Here is a 14,147-nt window from a genome sequence, read left to right on the forward strand (position 1 = left end):
AGTAGCGACGCTTTCCGAGATCGATTTCTCATTATTTTTAACTATATCATTTGATTTTATCATTGCGTTATTGTCGATTGATTATTACGGAAAGCAAGGAAACGAAACTTTTGTATACGTTCAGACATTAGATTCGCATCATTACATTTACACGTAATTTCTCTGTATTTATCGCACGTGTCAAAGTGACGCAGGAGTCGAACTAGGGTTAATTCGTTTGATTTATGATTTCTACGAATCACGAGGTAGGACACGCTTTAAATCGCCGCACGATACCAACTAATCTCATACGTTGTATTCTCCGCTACAATTTTATTTTTAAGAAACTAACATTTTTTCAAAGTACACAAGTAACTCGTACAGAATCCAGATTGCTATCGTCAGTAGCATTTTTCAAGCGTAACATATTCACATGTTTGTATCGTAGATTCCATCGCGGAATGAATCAGAGGTTTGAACAAAATCCGCGTTATTTTCTATGAAACAGCAACGCTGACATTTAATTTATGGCGCTTCCGGGTTCTCCGTACAGTATGTTAGACGTGCACAGAGTAATAGAATTAAGGTGTGCGATGGTAGAGGGAACGATGACCATGGTAGGAAACTGAAAACCCTAGCCCATAAAACTTCTTAGCAGCTGGCCTTGAAGTATGAATAGATTGCCCGTGAAGAGTGCATTGCTCCGTTGCGTAACTGAGCGCGTGTTATTTGCAAGTTTCTTCTCGACGTAGAGCCTGTGGACGTAGTGAATTAATATCTCGTTCTTAAGCTAATGGGATTCGTTTAACATGATCCTACCACTGATTGTTTGGTTATAGTGAACAGTGATGTTCATTGGCTTGCTTCGAAGTTTCGATCTTCGTTTCATTATATAAACAAAATTTAAGAAATTTTATTCATTCCAAATTAAACTTCTTTCTAATAAGCTGTTTGGCTATAGTTGTAACGACGTAACGACGAAGTCACGATGAATATATAATTTTGAAAGAGACAGGCGTCTTTCTGTTGAGAATCTTGATTTAAAAAGCTCGAGAGACGGAAATCTCGAGTGAAATGGTTTATCCACGTGTTGCAAGGTATCTAACATTGCTATCGCATAATTTGGGTGCGCTATTTTCGAGATTAAAAATTTTGCAGCAAATTTCGAACGATAATGGTGTACCGATAGCGGTAAAATAACGGCATATAAACAATTCTCGCGTATCATTCGGTTTAGAAATTTACTCGTTCAACGACTGAGATCGACATACAATCATAGACTTACTGTTAAGATGCGTACTTGATTACACGTGTATTTTTTTACATGTCTCGTTCTCTAACTACTATAAAGAGTATTTTATTCTAGATACTTTATACATTTTTACATGTTTTCTACGTTCACATTTTTAAATATTTAAATTTTCCATTAGTGTATAAACATTCACATAGCATTTCGACAAAAAGTATACGTTGCATCGGCGTTTCTAAATAAGATAATAAGTATGTTTAAAAATAGATGACAAGTAACGTCCTGGACCTAAATTTTACTGAACCACGGTGTTTAATGTTTGTTATAGTAATATCTGAGTCATATACGCCAATAGTAATACATTTTTAAAAAAGATTGTATACTTTATTGAGCGCCAAAGTTATTCATTCCATGGCGTGTGAGTCAGCAGTGACCCAGGATAGTTACAAAAGCTAGATGAACGAGAATATTCTTATGTATATTACTGAAGCAAGATAGGTCTAAAAGAAAGTAAAAGCGCAAACAATTCTTTCAATATGCTATTTACTTTTAATTTAACTAAAATACGAGTTATCTTTCTGACAAAAATCTTTATGTAGTACAAATAGTAACCATTGATACAATATTAATTTCAGTATAGCGTTTAATTTTCTTGCACAATCCTTTCAAATCTGTTGAGAAACATCACGATTGAAGTCCTGTTTCTTCGACATGATCGTATTTTCGTTCCTTTCTTCTCTCACAGAAACTATTCTTTTGATGCAAGATCGAACTTTCCAAAATTAAAAATCTGCTAAACGAGAAAAGAAAGACCGCGATCGCGATAAAGTTAAACAAAAATTGTAAATACGCAATATACGTAGAAAGTACGTAAGATAGAGACATAAGATAGAGAACAAAAGAATTGTAACTCTTTAAAATGCACCACTATATCTCGAGAAAGAAGATATCATACGCAAAAAGAGTATTATCGTATTATTGCGCCGTTCGTAGATCGTAGGAGTGTCTGAAAGATTCCAAGCTGAAACACATCCGCGTCTTATTTTCGCTGCGTCGATCCACACAAAGGATGCGGGAATGCCAGGCACATGTTTCCGGGTCCTGGTTACGAGCCGCTGGCATAAGCTACGAACACGCTACGCAAAACGCCCACACACGCACACGCGACTCGGTCGTTGGCCCCTGCACACCACACATCTAGGATATATATTTGGCTCGGATACCTGTAACGATACACAGCTTGCTATATTTGGCAGGTTGCAAATATTGTAATCTTTGCGTTTCTATACTTGATACAACACAGCCGATTATTCCACCATCTGCAATCGTATTTAACATTATTTAATGGTACCTTTTGATCAAAATCACTATGATATTGTTCGTTGAAGAAAAATGTTTATCATTTTTATCGTTCACAGTGAAAATGAAAGTATATTTTGATATCGAAGCTGATGAATTTTATCAAGAGATTCCTTTCATTCGTTCTGTTTCTTTCTTTATGCTAAAGGATCGTAATATTTGTCGATCTATTATTCCAAGATTTCCTAATATTTTTATTGCAATTTCTTATCAAACTTATTTCTTACAAAATATGCGATATATTTTTATTGCAAAATACGCGAAAATGTAATAAAACTTAAATTTGAACACTTAATTGAATATGCTTGAACTTGTAGATTATAATTATTATTATTGTCAACCTAATTGAATGTTTATAACGTTCAGGTTGTGGGATGATCCAGAACACACCAAATATGGCAAATTTTTCAGTATCGCTCTACTTCAAAATCACAGCATATATTCAGTTTGACGATTCCTATGATTTTAGTTTCTATCGATGGTTACAGACTCATAAAAAAATAGGAGCTAGTTAAATAATAATGGAATTTCGGTGTCATTTGCATACACGTGGAGTATAAGAAGCAGCTCTCGAAGGGGTTCGGAATTTGTTCTTTTTTTCAACCAATCTTCGAATGTCAAGGAGTCTCAAAGAACTTGATACGCTTTAGTTAGGTGAACCATTCCGAAAGGCAGGTGGTTTCGGCCACCTGGTCGGCCGTTCTTGCGTCTTTTTTTCCTTCTTGATTTCCTTATTCCTAGGATATCGTGTTATTGCGTCTCCTCTCATCTTCCTCGGTTCCTGTATAACCATCCTTCCACAAGGTTTTCGAGGAGTTCATCAGGTGCTTATATCACAGACGGAAACAAGTTTGTACAAGGCTAATCGAACATTGTTGATTGTCTCTTCATTACGCTGTACATAATTTCATTCGTACTTCTGTTGCATAAAAATTGTGATTAAAACAAAAGCATATAGATACATATGTATAGCATTGACGACGAGTAAGGAATATCTTGAACGTTTCATATTAGTAGAATGTTCAACTAGTTTTCAACAATAAGATTTCAGAATTTTACCGAGTTTCGCTAGACTCTGTAAATTTCATATAACCGCTATACCATTTTCTGAAATAAACAAATTTCGTATCGATATTTCTATACCCAACAGGTATTGTTTTTAGCCCCAAAAATTTGAATTATTCTCTAAATCGTCCAAAAAATTCGTTTCCTTACGTCTCAATTAGTTTTAATATCATCTCGATCAACTTAACCAACCTTCCGGCGTAAAAAGTGAATTCATTGAAACTTACAACGCGGATGGTTGAAAAGCGATAACGCATCGCATAACATCACGAAACATTTATGTACCAAAAAAATTCTCAATTTCGTTCCCCTTTCCTTCTCTGAATTCAAGATAGACCGTACCCTATCTGACCTAAACTAACGACAATCTGGAGGATGAAAATATATGTACCTCACGGATTTGTCGTTACAACCTATGCGGCGCCATATTCGTTGAACGCGCACCGATATCGTATTACGCGCACGTTACACTTGCGCACGTGAATTGTAAATTACGGAAGATCGTGTCCAAGGATGACCTACATAACCAACGGGCTGCAAGAAAGGGCATCGGCGTCAAGCTGGCGCTGCCTCCTCGGTTCCTTTATGCTCGCTCGCGAAGGGAAATACAGAGCGAGAGGAAAAAAAGGGTTTGACAGTCATCACATCCTTTGCACGCCAAAATTCCCGCGGTCCTGCGGCTGTGCTATGAAAACCGTGAGAAAAAGAAAGAAAAGAATAGTACAGAATAGAAACACACGGCTAACGAAAATCGAATAGTTCTTGAAAAACACGCGTAATTCAGTCCTATGCAAAGCGATCGTCTTTTGTCGCTCACGCGGTATTATCTTACCAGATACAACGGTCATGTGGTTTAAATTATCGAAATTTAGAAATTGTATAGTGCGTTTAAACAATTGGTGCGGTATAAATTGGAAATTTACGAAGGCATGCTATGAATGTTTAGGGTTTATTAATGGAGAATTATCTGAAACTGCCTGTAGAGTTCTATCATTTTGGTTTACTATGTCGTTACTATATAGTTTCTAATATAAATGAATCTTAAATTTCAATAAATCTAAAAATTTCAAGATTACGAATAATCTTCTGATCTCGTGTAACGATAGCATGAAAAGTCGCCCGATACAAAATATATTTCATTTGTTATACTGTACAGTTTTTTCCTAATCTAATTCTTTATGTAAAAAAGTTCAGATTAAACACTTTTATGCAAGACAGTCATTATCATCACATTGCTATTGAAACGAACGAACTTTCCAAAAGGGAGGAACGTTAGACTTCGAAGTAGGTAGCTTAAACGAATTTCCGAAGCACGCCACGTATCTCGAGTATAATATTATGAAGAAAGTTGTCTAACGAATCTGTATTGTTGCGTGTGTTTCAGGAGTAACGTTCAAGGCACACAGGTTAATCCTCGCAGCATGCAGCAAACACTTTCAAGAGCTCTTCGAAGGAATGCCTCCTTCTCCCGCGGGACTGATCGTTATTCTCGACGGGACGAGTGCCCACAATATGGCGTCCCTTCTCGAATTCATGTACCGTGGAGAGGTCCACGTGTCCCAGGAATCCCTCAGCTCTTTCCTCAAAGCAGCCGAATGCCTTCAAGTATGCGACTTATTTCATCTCTTTTGAAATAACTGCCCTAAATAGCAGTCATGTGTTTGAAGCGCGAACGCGCACCTTGCATACTTTCGGGGACCGTCTTTTTATTTTTGGCCGCGATTAATGGCCAAGAGTTCCTGTTTTCGAAGCGAGAACACGAAGCTAGACTATGTCGATTTTCGTTGGAGCAATTTAGTAGATTGTGATATCAATATATTATCGTCGATTATAGCATCGTTCGAGATATTTCTTGTAAAAATATCTTTGTTCTATAATAATATGTACAACTGTTTTCCGTTTCTATTATTTTGACACGTTAAGATTTTCTTACCGAAAGATTTGCAAGTTGGTAGAATTATCCTACAATTTTATCTTCTACTTCGATCATGATATTCTACTGTAGTTTAATTATTGCTCGTTGAAAACTTCAAAGCGATTGATAGGCTATCTAGATTTTTTGTAGCGCATAAAAGAAAACGGTCTCTTTACAAAGAAGGACGATTATACCTCGTTTCTAATTTATATTCTGCAAACTTCTAGTTTATACCTTATAATTGAGCTGTTAACAATGACAAAAATTGAGTTCAGAAAACTGGGATAAATGGCCACGTCTATGTAGAACACATGTACGATTTTACCTGTGGCTAGATCAATTGCCGACCTTGCTTAACGCTTTCGTCGGAGATCGTAAATTCTAATCTCTAACTGATTTTACAACCTTGCTTTATCGCATCTGTCAACCGTAAAATCGTTAAATCGTCAATCTTGTTGAAATTACAGGTAAAGGGTCTGTCTATCGAGCACGAGAAATTGGCAGTAGCGCAGAGGCACGCTGCGGAGAACAATAGCTCATCGACGGACGCCGGGGATGGCGGAGGTGGTAGCAATGGCGGTGGTAGCAGCGGTAGCGGAGACAACGGAAGCGGGAACGTGAGCGGAAGCGTCAGTGGAAATGGTAACGCAGCTGGTGGTGCCAGCGGCGTCGGTGGAGGAGTTGGCGAAGTGAGCGATATGAGCGAAGCGGGTGAGGCAACCATGGTGAGAAACACCATGAAGAGGACCCCCACACCGGTACCTTCGCCCGCTCCTGCTTACACCGTGCCCAGCCTCTATTCCACTACCTCTCACTATTACGAAAGTCCGCCGAAAAGGCTGATGAGGTAAGCCCTTTTACCGCACCGCGAAGGACTCGCACGCATGAAATTTTCAAACAGAATTGCCATGACCTTCCTACCACGTCTAACGACTAAGATATCGAGAATCATGCCTCGCATTCCGTTGTATCTGCGATTAATCGTTGTGCCGTACGGCTTACTCTTTGATGAAATGTAATAGACAGCCATTATATCGAAGAATGTATGGATGTACTTACATTAGGAAAGAATTGTTGGATTAGGTGTTAGGTAACACGCAGTGTGGTTTAGGATGTTTCGATGTAGCTTTTTCCAAAGTGACCATTTTGTTAGATTTCGTTGAGCTACTACTAATATGGTATCGTTAATTAAATTAACTCATAACTGGAATCGTTAATCTTGTTTTGGTTATGAAAGCTCCCATATTCTCATTTTCTACGTATCTTTTCATTTCTGTGTCAACGATAAACTATATCACATATCATGCGTAAGAACTGGAATTAGGTAAACTGAAATTGATTGTCAATCTCATAATTATAGAAGCTTATAATCAAGGAATGATCCAGTTAAAATATTAGATAGCGAAAGGAAAATTATATTCTTCTAAAAATGAAGTTTGGTTGTTTTTCCAGTTGGATAAATCCTTCTTTAAAGTTTGTAAGATATGGAAAATGATTATCGAGGGATCAAAGTCTGATATAATTCGTCGCTATAGATTGCCTAAACTTTGTGAAATTGTTAAGCATACTTTCACACGATATCGAACGTTTTTTGGGGATATTTTTAGATCGCCCAGCGACGTCGATACCTTGGGAAGGGCGAGCGTGTTGCGCGATGGCACTGCCTTCCGGCCCGCATCAGCGCCACATCCGCTTCTCCTGGAGAACCACTTCTACCAGCCGTTCATCTACCCTTCAGAAACGCCCGCACATCCCCACACCGCACCTCACACACCGACAGAATTGGAACAAGAATTGGAACGAGCGAGGTCCGAGGAACGTAGCAATTGCGATCTCAAAGAAAGCGTAGCCGAAGGTTGGCCATTTTTTAAATAATTCATCTATCTATGCGTATTTCCATGCGTTTACAAAATTTTTATTTCAATTTTTGTCTATATTCCGTTTCGTTTCACAAATATAATATTACGATATTATAATAATATAATAAACAATATAACGATATTATAACGTAATATAAATTAGATTGAGAACAGTTTTTAGGTATTGAGAATTCAAAGATTATTTTGTCATAATCGATCATATTCGTTATTTTATTGTATAATTTGTGTGTTCATAAAACTTTAACAAATTGTTTGGTCTTGTGTGCGTAGATCTTCGAATAAAGCAAGAACCAGTGGCGATGACCGATCGGGAAAGGGCAGAAAAATTGGCAGAGAGATTGTCAGGTGAGGTTTATTCCGGTGGAAGGGGGTTCGATGGTGGTCATTACGGTTCAAATTCGGACCACATTCAACACGGGGGACAAGTTGGCCACGCCATAGTTCCCCTGCCGCCCGCTCATCCGCCGACTCCTGATCTCAGTCCTGCACCCACCACTCCTGCTATGTGGAATACGAAAATTAGCAAGGCTGGCACTGTTTCCACTCCGGATGGTAAGTCTGAGTTTATTCATTCCTTAGTCTTGATATAATCAGAACATTTTGTGCAAAACTCAAGCAGAAAATGAAATACAGGAGAACATCGACGAATAGATATTTTAAACAGATAAAAATAGAAATGGTCATAATAATTAACTAGAGAAAAGTACAACTGCCGATTATTAGTTAATAATCCGATGCTTGAAATTAAAGATTTTCGCGGAAAGAATATGCCAGTGTAGACTCTGAACAGCGGATCGTGTGTAACAGTTTGAGTTATTGTTTCGAGCATCGTCGACTACAGAAGTTTACCAAACTTTACGTAAACGTACCACGTGGCTTTCGATTCACAACCAGCGCGAATAACACTCTTGTGTAAACGATTACGCGAACCCGTTTCGTATAAGAATATTTCTTCCAAAAGCAAAGATCTCATTCAGCTAAACAGGAATGTACAGAGATGTAAGATATCCCGAGCCAATCGATGATACACGTAATTAAATGTACATAATTAAAAAAAGAGAATAAATAAGATCCAAATTTTACTTTAAATATTTTCAGCTCGAATATTATAAGTTTTATATCATGTGTCGTAGTATGCGTCTGTATCGTATTAGAATTTCTAACTTCACGTTGGGTGTGCTAAGGGTTAACGAAGGCGAAACCTTCTATCTGGGCCAATGCGTTGCCAGAAGGCAAGGCCTTTCAAATCTAATGTTACAAAATGCACGGTTAATCGTTGCATCATCGGTTGCACGTGGAGCTTTCTTGATGTTGCAACTCGTGCCTCTCGTCGCCCCCTTCCAATACCATACTTCGTCTGTCACGAGGCGATTTGGACGATGGTTTGAGTAATAAGACGAACAAAGTTACTATCTCGGGGCATCCTTGAAATCGAAATTCTCAGATTTATGAATTTATTAGATTGTACTAAAGAGCTTCTTCGTACATGAAATACCTGTTCTTAAGTATTGCAAAAATAAATAAAAGATTCTTCAAACGATACCTGAAACGAATGTAAAGTAAACCGAAGGAAGTATCATTCTCATCAACATCTCGAATAATCGCACTTCATTCTTTACACTCACTGACCAAAATCTGCCAGAAATTCATAACGAAAGCCGACTCCTTAATAACATCCCGAATGCCTCGAAAAGAACGAAAGAGCCTTTACAGTTGCGAAGGCTCTGTTCGATCGAACCTTCTCGCGTGAACCCCCGGTCGCTGGCTGGAAGGCTAAAAAATTATTTTCAGAAACTCGACAGTCGAGTCGCTCTTAAATGTCACCGCGACGTCAGCGTGGTGCTGTCGCGATGTCGTATCGACGTCGGCCCTCGGCGCAACAGCGATACCACATCATCGTCCTCGAAAATTTCGCTCCCTCGCTCCCTTCCACTCTCTTTCTCGCTTGGCCAGTGGTATTTTTTACCTCGGAGATGATCCTCCGCTGGACGGTGGGGTCTAACGCGCAAAAAGAGAGCAACGACAACATCGGCGACGACGAGAACCGTCGTTAGGCAGGATTTACGTATGCCGATGGACGCCCACCCGACTGACGGAACATATTCTACCTTAGAACGAGACCGGTTGCCTCGCCTTCACGGTGTGAACAAAGTGTACAAAGAGGATGCAGGCGACGGTGCAGCCACTGGGAACATCTTTTGCTCCGGCGAGCAAATCACCAGGCGTATGACGCCACGACACGACACGGCCAACGTAAAACGGGTAGAGTCGTTTAGTAGATCGTGTAGGGTGGCTCGCAACCCTACACGTACGTACGATCACTATGATCGACGCTGGAGGTCCAGGATCGTTCGATTTCGCGGATCACGCTTTAACCATTTTTAATCGCTGTTAGATGAGCGGACAGGCCGCGACGGTAAAGAAAGAAGCGAACCGTCAACTAATGCAACGGTTATTGACATTAACCGTGCTCGAGCAAGCCGCGCTTTCCTCTCACGAGAAAAGAAGACGAGGAGAAAGGGATCGAGCTCGTTCAGCTGTGTCTACGGAAGAGGAAAAGAGCAAGGAAGGAGCCGAGGAGCGAAAAGAGAAAGGCCTTTTTCGTCCGCTTTCTGGCCGTTTCGTAACGCGAATAGACGTTAGAGCGTCGATTAGACGCTCGGTGGAATTGTCGCGGCACCAACCAGCGGAATGAGCGGAACCGTGAGGAAACGAAACGGTTATGGGATTGTTGAGACATTCTATTAAATGTACAGTTATGCTAGCTTTAACTTCGTCGTTAGATGTTAGCTTTTTGTTAGAGGTTCTTGGTACTTTCTCTCTTTCTTTATCCTTATCTTTCATACGTACGATTCGTTGCGTTTCAAGATTGCACAAGATTTCTACGATGGAGCGTAAAATACGCTTTGAATACGGTGTTTTCTTATGAATTTATGTAGCCTTTTCTTTCTTTCTTTCTTTCTTTTTTTTTTTTTGTGGTAAGATTCGATGCTTGATCGATAATTTCAGGGGTTTCTAAAACATGCGTGACTGTAATTACGTCATTGCTTGGTTCTTTCTTCTAAGAACGTGTTGACTTTCTCTCGTCGTTCTCGGCCATTCTATTATACTCTCGTCGTCCTTCCTTCGCGCGTCCTTCTTTCCAGGCCATGGACCATCTAATTTCGATGTCATTTCGATCTCTTACCGAGAATTGAAAGAGCCATTAGAACCATTAGTAAGTTTGGGTGTCAGCCACATTTATTTATCCACCAATCGAATATCGGTAAAATGTTGAACAGTTAATTCGCTTACAATGTCCTCAGTTTTGTCACATATTTCCCAAATGTATCTTTTCTTCCTTAAATATTCTTTACGTATTTTGAAATTAAAAGCGTTAACATTTCGGGAAACTATTATAAAGGCAAGAAGTAAAAAAATGATTTCTTACGAAATAGTATTACTCTTTAAATTATTGCACAATCTGCACATCTGAAAATAATCTTTCTACTCGTACCTTGACATAATCGCAAACTTTACCCAGGAGCAAATATGAAAAGATGTCTCTTCGCGCCGAGACCTCTTTCGTCATTCGAATTATCATCATATTTCTTTCGTTACAACACGAAAGTTCCGTGTTCAAAAGGACAGTGCGCGTCGCGACGCTGAATTATAGATGAACAGGACAGAAACCGTTGCCACGTCTGTTCGAATCGATGCACCGCGACCGCATCTACTTCGTCTGTCTTCTTCGCGCTGTTCCATTCTACTTATTCTACCTCCAGTTGACTGCAATTTCGTGCACGTGCCTCGTAAAACTTTCATCTAGATGTGCACGCGCTCAACCACGCCAGAAATTTCCCAGTACACGAGTACCATGCGCCTTTTTGAAACATTAATTCGTCGTTTCCGACTATTAATTCCGTATGCGGAAGCGCCGCGACGTCTGCACGACGCTTTCGTGCTCGTCCAATCATGGGAATCACTTCGCGAAACTGTCCTTTGTCGGTGTATCTAGTTTTGTGTACGGTTCCCGTTTAATAATTTAAATAATTTTCGCAATTATCGTGCAGAGGTGGTTCAACGAAATTAAATATTCTGCTTTAAAGGGGATTTCCAGAAGGAAGAATTTAGGGAACACAATCTGTCTGCACCTGGTACTATTTGAATATTTACATTTACTAATATTGCCCTTTTAGAATTTTTATTTTCATTTTCTGTTGATGAAAGAAGTTTAACGATTATTGTTTATTGATTCAGACGTGGCAAAGAAAAGGAGTCGAAGTATTATAGATAATTTGTTTTTGGTGATTTTATAAATGAGGAAAATTGATGTTATGTGGTTAAACATTTACCTATTCATTGAAATTTCACATTCTCCTCTGTCAGATATCTATGACGATATTGTAAAATATAATAATTGAATGTATAACGTTGACAGTGAGTTTATTTCATATAAAGATTCATGAAATCAAATCTCTAATGTGGATTTTACTCCAAAATTCTAATATTCAGATTGTGGTAAAGTATACTTTTTCGGTAGGTTACAAAATCTTGAAATTCGATAAAAAATCATATTCTCAATTTGAATATGTTCAAATTATGTGTATTATGTCATGAAAAAAATATCAAAGTTCATCATATTACGTTGCTCATTATACACACTTTCTAGAATTCAAAATGAAAATATAACTGTACCACAAGTCTAACTCGTGTTTCTCATATCCAAGTCATTATTAGGTACCATAAGTGTGACTAGAGGTAAAGAGGTTAAAGAAAATGTGAGTTTCTAAATCATATTTTACGAGTCGTTAGCGTTTATTTGGGCTTGTTGTTTCTTTAAGTTCACGGGGATTTCGTCGGTGTTTGATGTATCACGCGTAAACATGCTCGAATCGGGTTTAAGAATACCTATCGTCAGCCGATTTAGGCCACGGGTTCTTAGAAACGATTAGTCCTTCTCGGTTCTCGCAATGCGCGAGCCTCGAATCCGGGTTTAACCTCCAACCGCTGAGAATCATTGCACAATGCAGCAACACCGCGAAATCATTCCTTGACCCATGGTATCTTAAGGATTGGTTGAGCTAACGATATTCTATTGTTAGATGAAATTTTATGCAACCCTCTGTGATTTTATATTCATATCATATATTATTATTCACGATTGGTAATCGAGAAATAGCGAAGACTAGTTCATAGTATATCGCATTATATTGAATTAGTTAAGCACTGGTTATTTCAATAACTTTATCTATGAAGAATATCTTTAATTTCGTATTGGTGTAAATTAAGTGCTCTATAAAATACTACTTATATATTACTTTCTTCAGATTAGTTTGGATTTGTATTGTTTATAATTTCTGAATTTCTTTCGTCTCTTTGAAGCATAACAAAATGTTATCATATCAAAGTGTAGTATAAGCATAGGACGTTTTCTCGGTTTAATTCGGCAAATTTTTCTCAGTATTTTAAAGACACGATGAGGGAGTAATTAGAGAATTATTTCGAATATATATATAGTTATTTATCCGAATCTGTTCTGAATTTATCAGAAATCTGTTTATCGCAATAGTATAAAACTTATTATCATTATCATTCATAACGTAAAATCGAAACTATTTAGGTTACGAAAGTAGCTTCTAATGCAACTACGAACTATATAATTACACAACATCAAGCCGTTGAGCGAAGTTTCTAGCCTACTTGTTCAACGAAGAGTAAAATGGAATTGCCAACTTATTTTCGCGTAGATCACGTGATTGTTTCAAACTGAATGTCACGAATCAGAAGTAGCAAAATTAAAACACATTTGATAATCGTATCTCCATGAAGTAATCCTGTATTTTTTGCAAAGATACGAGGGAAAAATGCGTAGAAGATAGAACGTAAGAGGCTTTGAATGAATTATGGGTATAGACCGTTGGATGTTTTTTTAAGAGAGGATGCGAAAGGCTGGTTCCTATGTGTGTCATGGCCAAAGCGGCCCTGGTGTGTTTTAGAAACTGTTAGAAAAGTTTGGTTGACTCTCGGTTCCCGTGCTGCAAATTATCGTTAGACGAGAGAAGATTTGTTTGACCCACGTTTCATAACTTCCTGAAACTGTTGAATCTTTTGCAGATTTGTGAAACTTTCCGCTGTAATTCGATTTTGCTGTGCCCTTAATATCACAAAGAAATTCGCTCTTTGATTACATTTGTTCAACTGTAATAGACATTTAAAATTGAAAAATTAATTCAGGAATTAATTGATATTTACGATCTATTCTGTATTTGTATTTATATCATTCTATATTTATGCTTTTCTTCTCTCTTTCTTTCTTCTAATCTTTGTCTATTTTTGAATGTATCGCCTGTCTAATTGAATTAAAATGTGAACGTTGATTTTGTCAGAAGTACGACTGAAATTCGACATGACAGATATTCCCAGAACTTGTATTGATCGGCAGAACGTGGAGGAGAATCGTAGTAACTCGAATTAGAGTGTATCCTTAGCTCGAAATAATTGAATTGGCTCGTAGTTGCACAAAATCGCTATCTATTTTTCTAGAAACGATCGAAAATGATAAAAACGCGATTATTACACGAACATTCACGCATGATAGTTAGCAGACGCGTTGTATCATTATTATTCAATGGAGGATTCATCCATTGAATTACATTTTTGTTGCGAGAACGTACGAAGTATCAATCATTTGCATTTCAATTCATTTACTCGTTGAATG

The 14,147-nt window shown here is 38.2% G+C and overlaps 1 protein-coding gene across 1 annotated transcript in view; it reads left to right on the forward strand.

Moving 5' to 3' along the window:
- The window catches only part of chinmo (Chronologically inappropriate morphogenesis), a 76,624-nt gene that overhangs the window by 32,719 nt on the left and 29,758 nt on the right, over window positions 1-14,147 (forward strand). Inside the window, exons 3-6 of the mRNA XM_033345315.2 lie at window positions 5,037-5,257; window positions 6,035-6,414; window positions 7,175-7,422; window positions 7,718-7,999. Coding sequence (XP_033201206.1) covers window positions 5,037-5,257; window positions 6,035-6,414; window positions 7,175-7,422; window positions 7,718-7,999 — 1,131 coding nt within the window. The remainder of the gene's footprint in view (window positions 1-5,036; window positions 5,258-6,034; window positions 6,415-7,174; window positions 7,423-7,717; window positions 8,000-14,147) is intronic.

The sequence above is a fragment of the Bombus vancouverensis genome, chromosome 2, assembly GCF_051014615.1.
Source record: "Bombus vancouverensis nearcticus chromosome 2, iyBomVanc1_principal, whole genome shotgun sequence".
Taxonomy (NCBI): domain Eukaryota; kingdom Metazoa; phylum Arthropoda; class Insecta; order Hymenoptera; family Apidae; genus Bombus; species Bombus vancouverensis.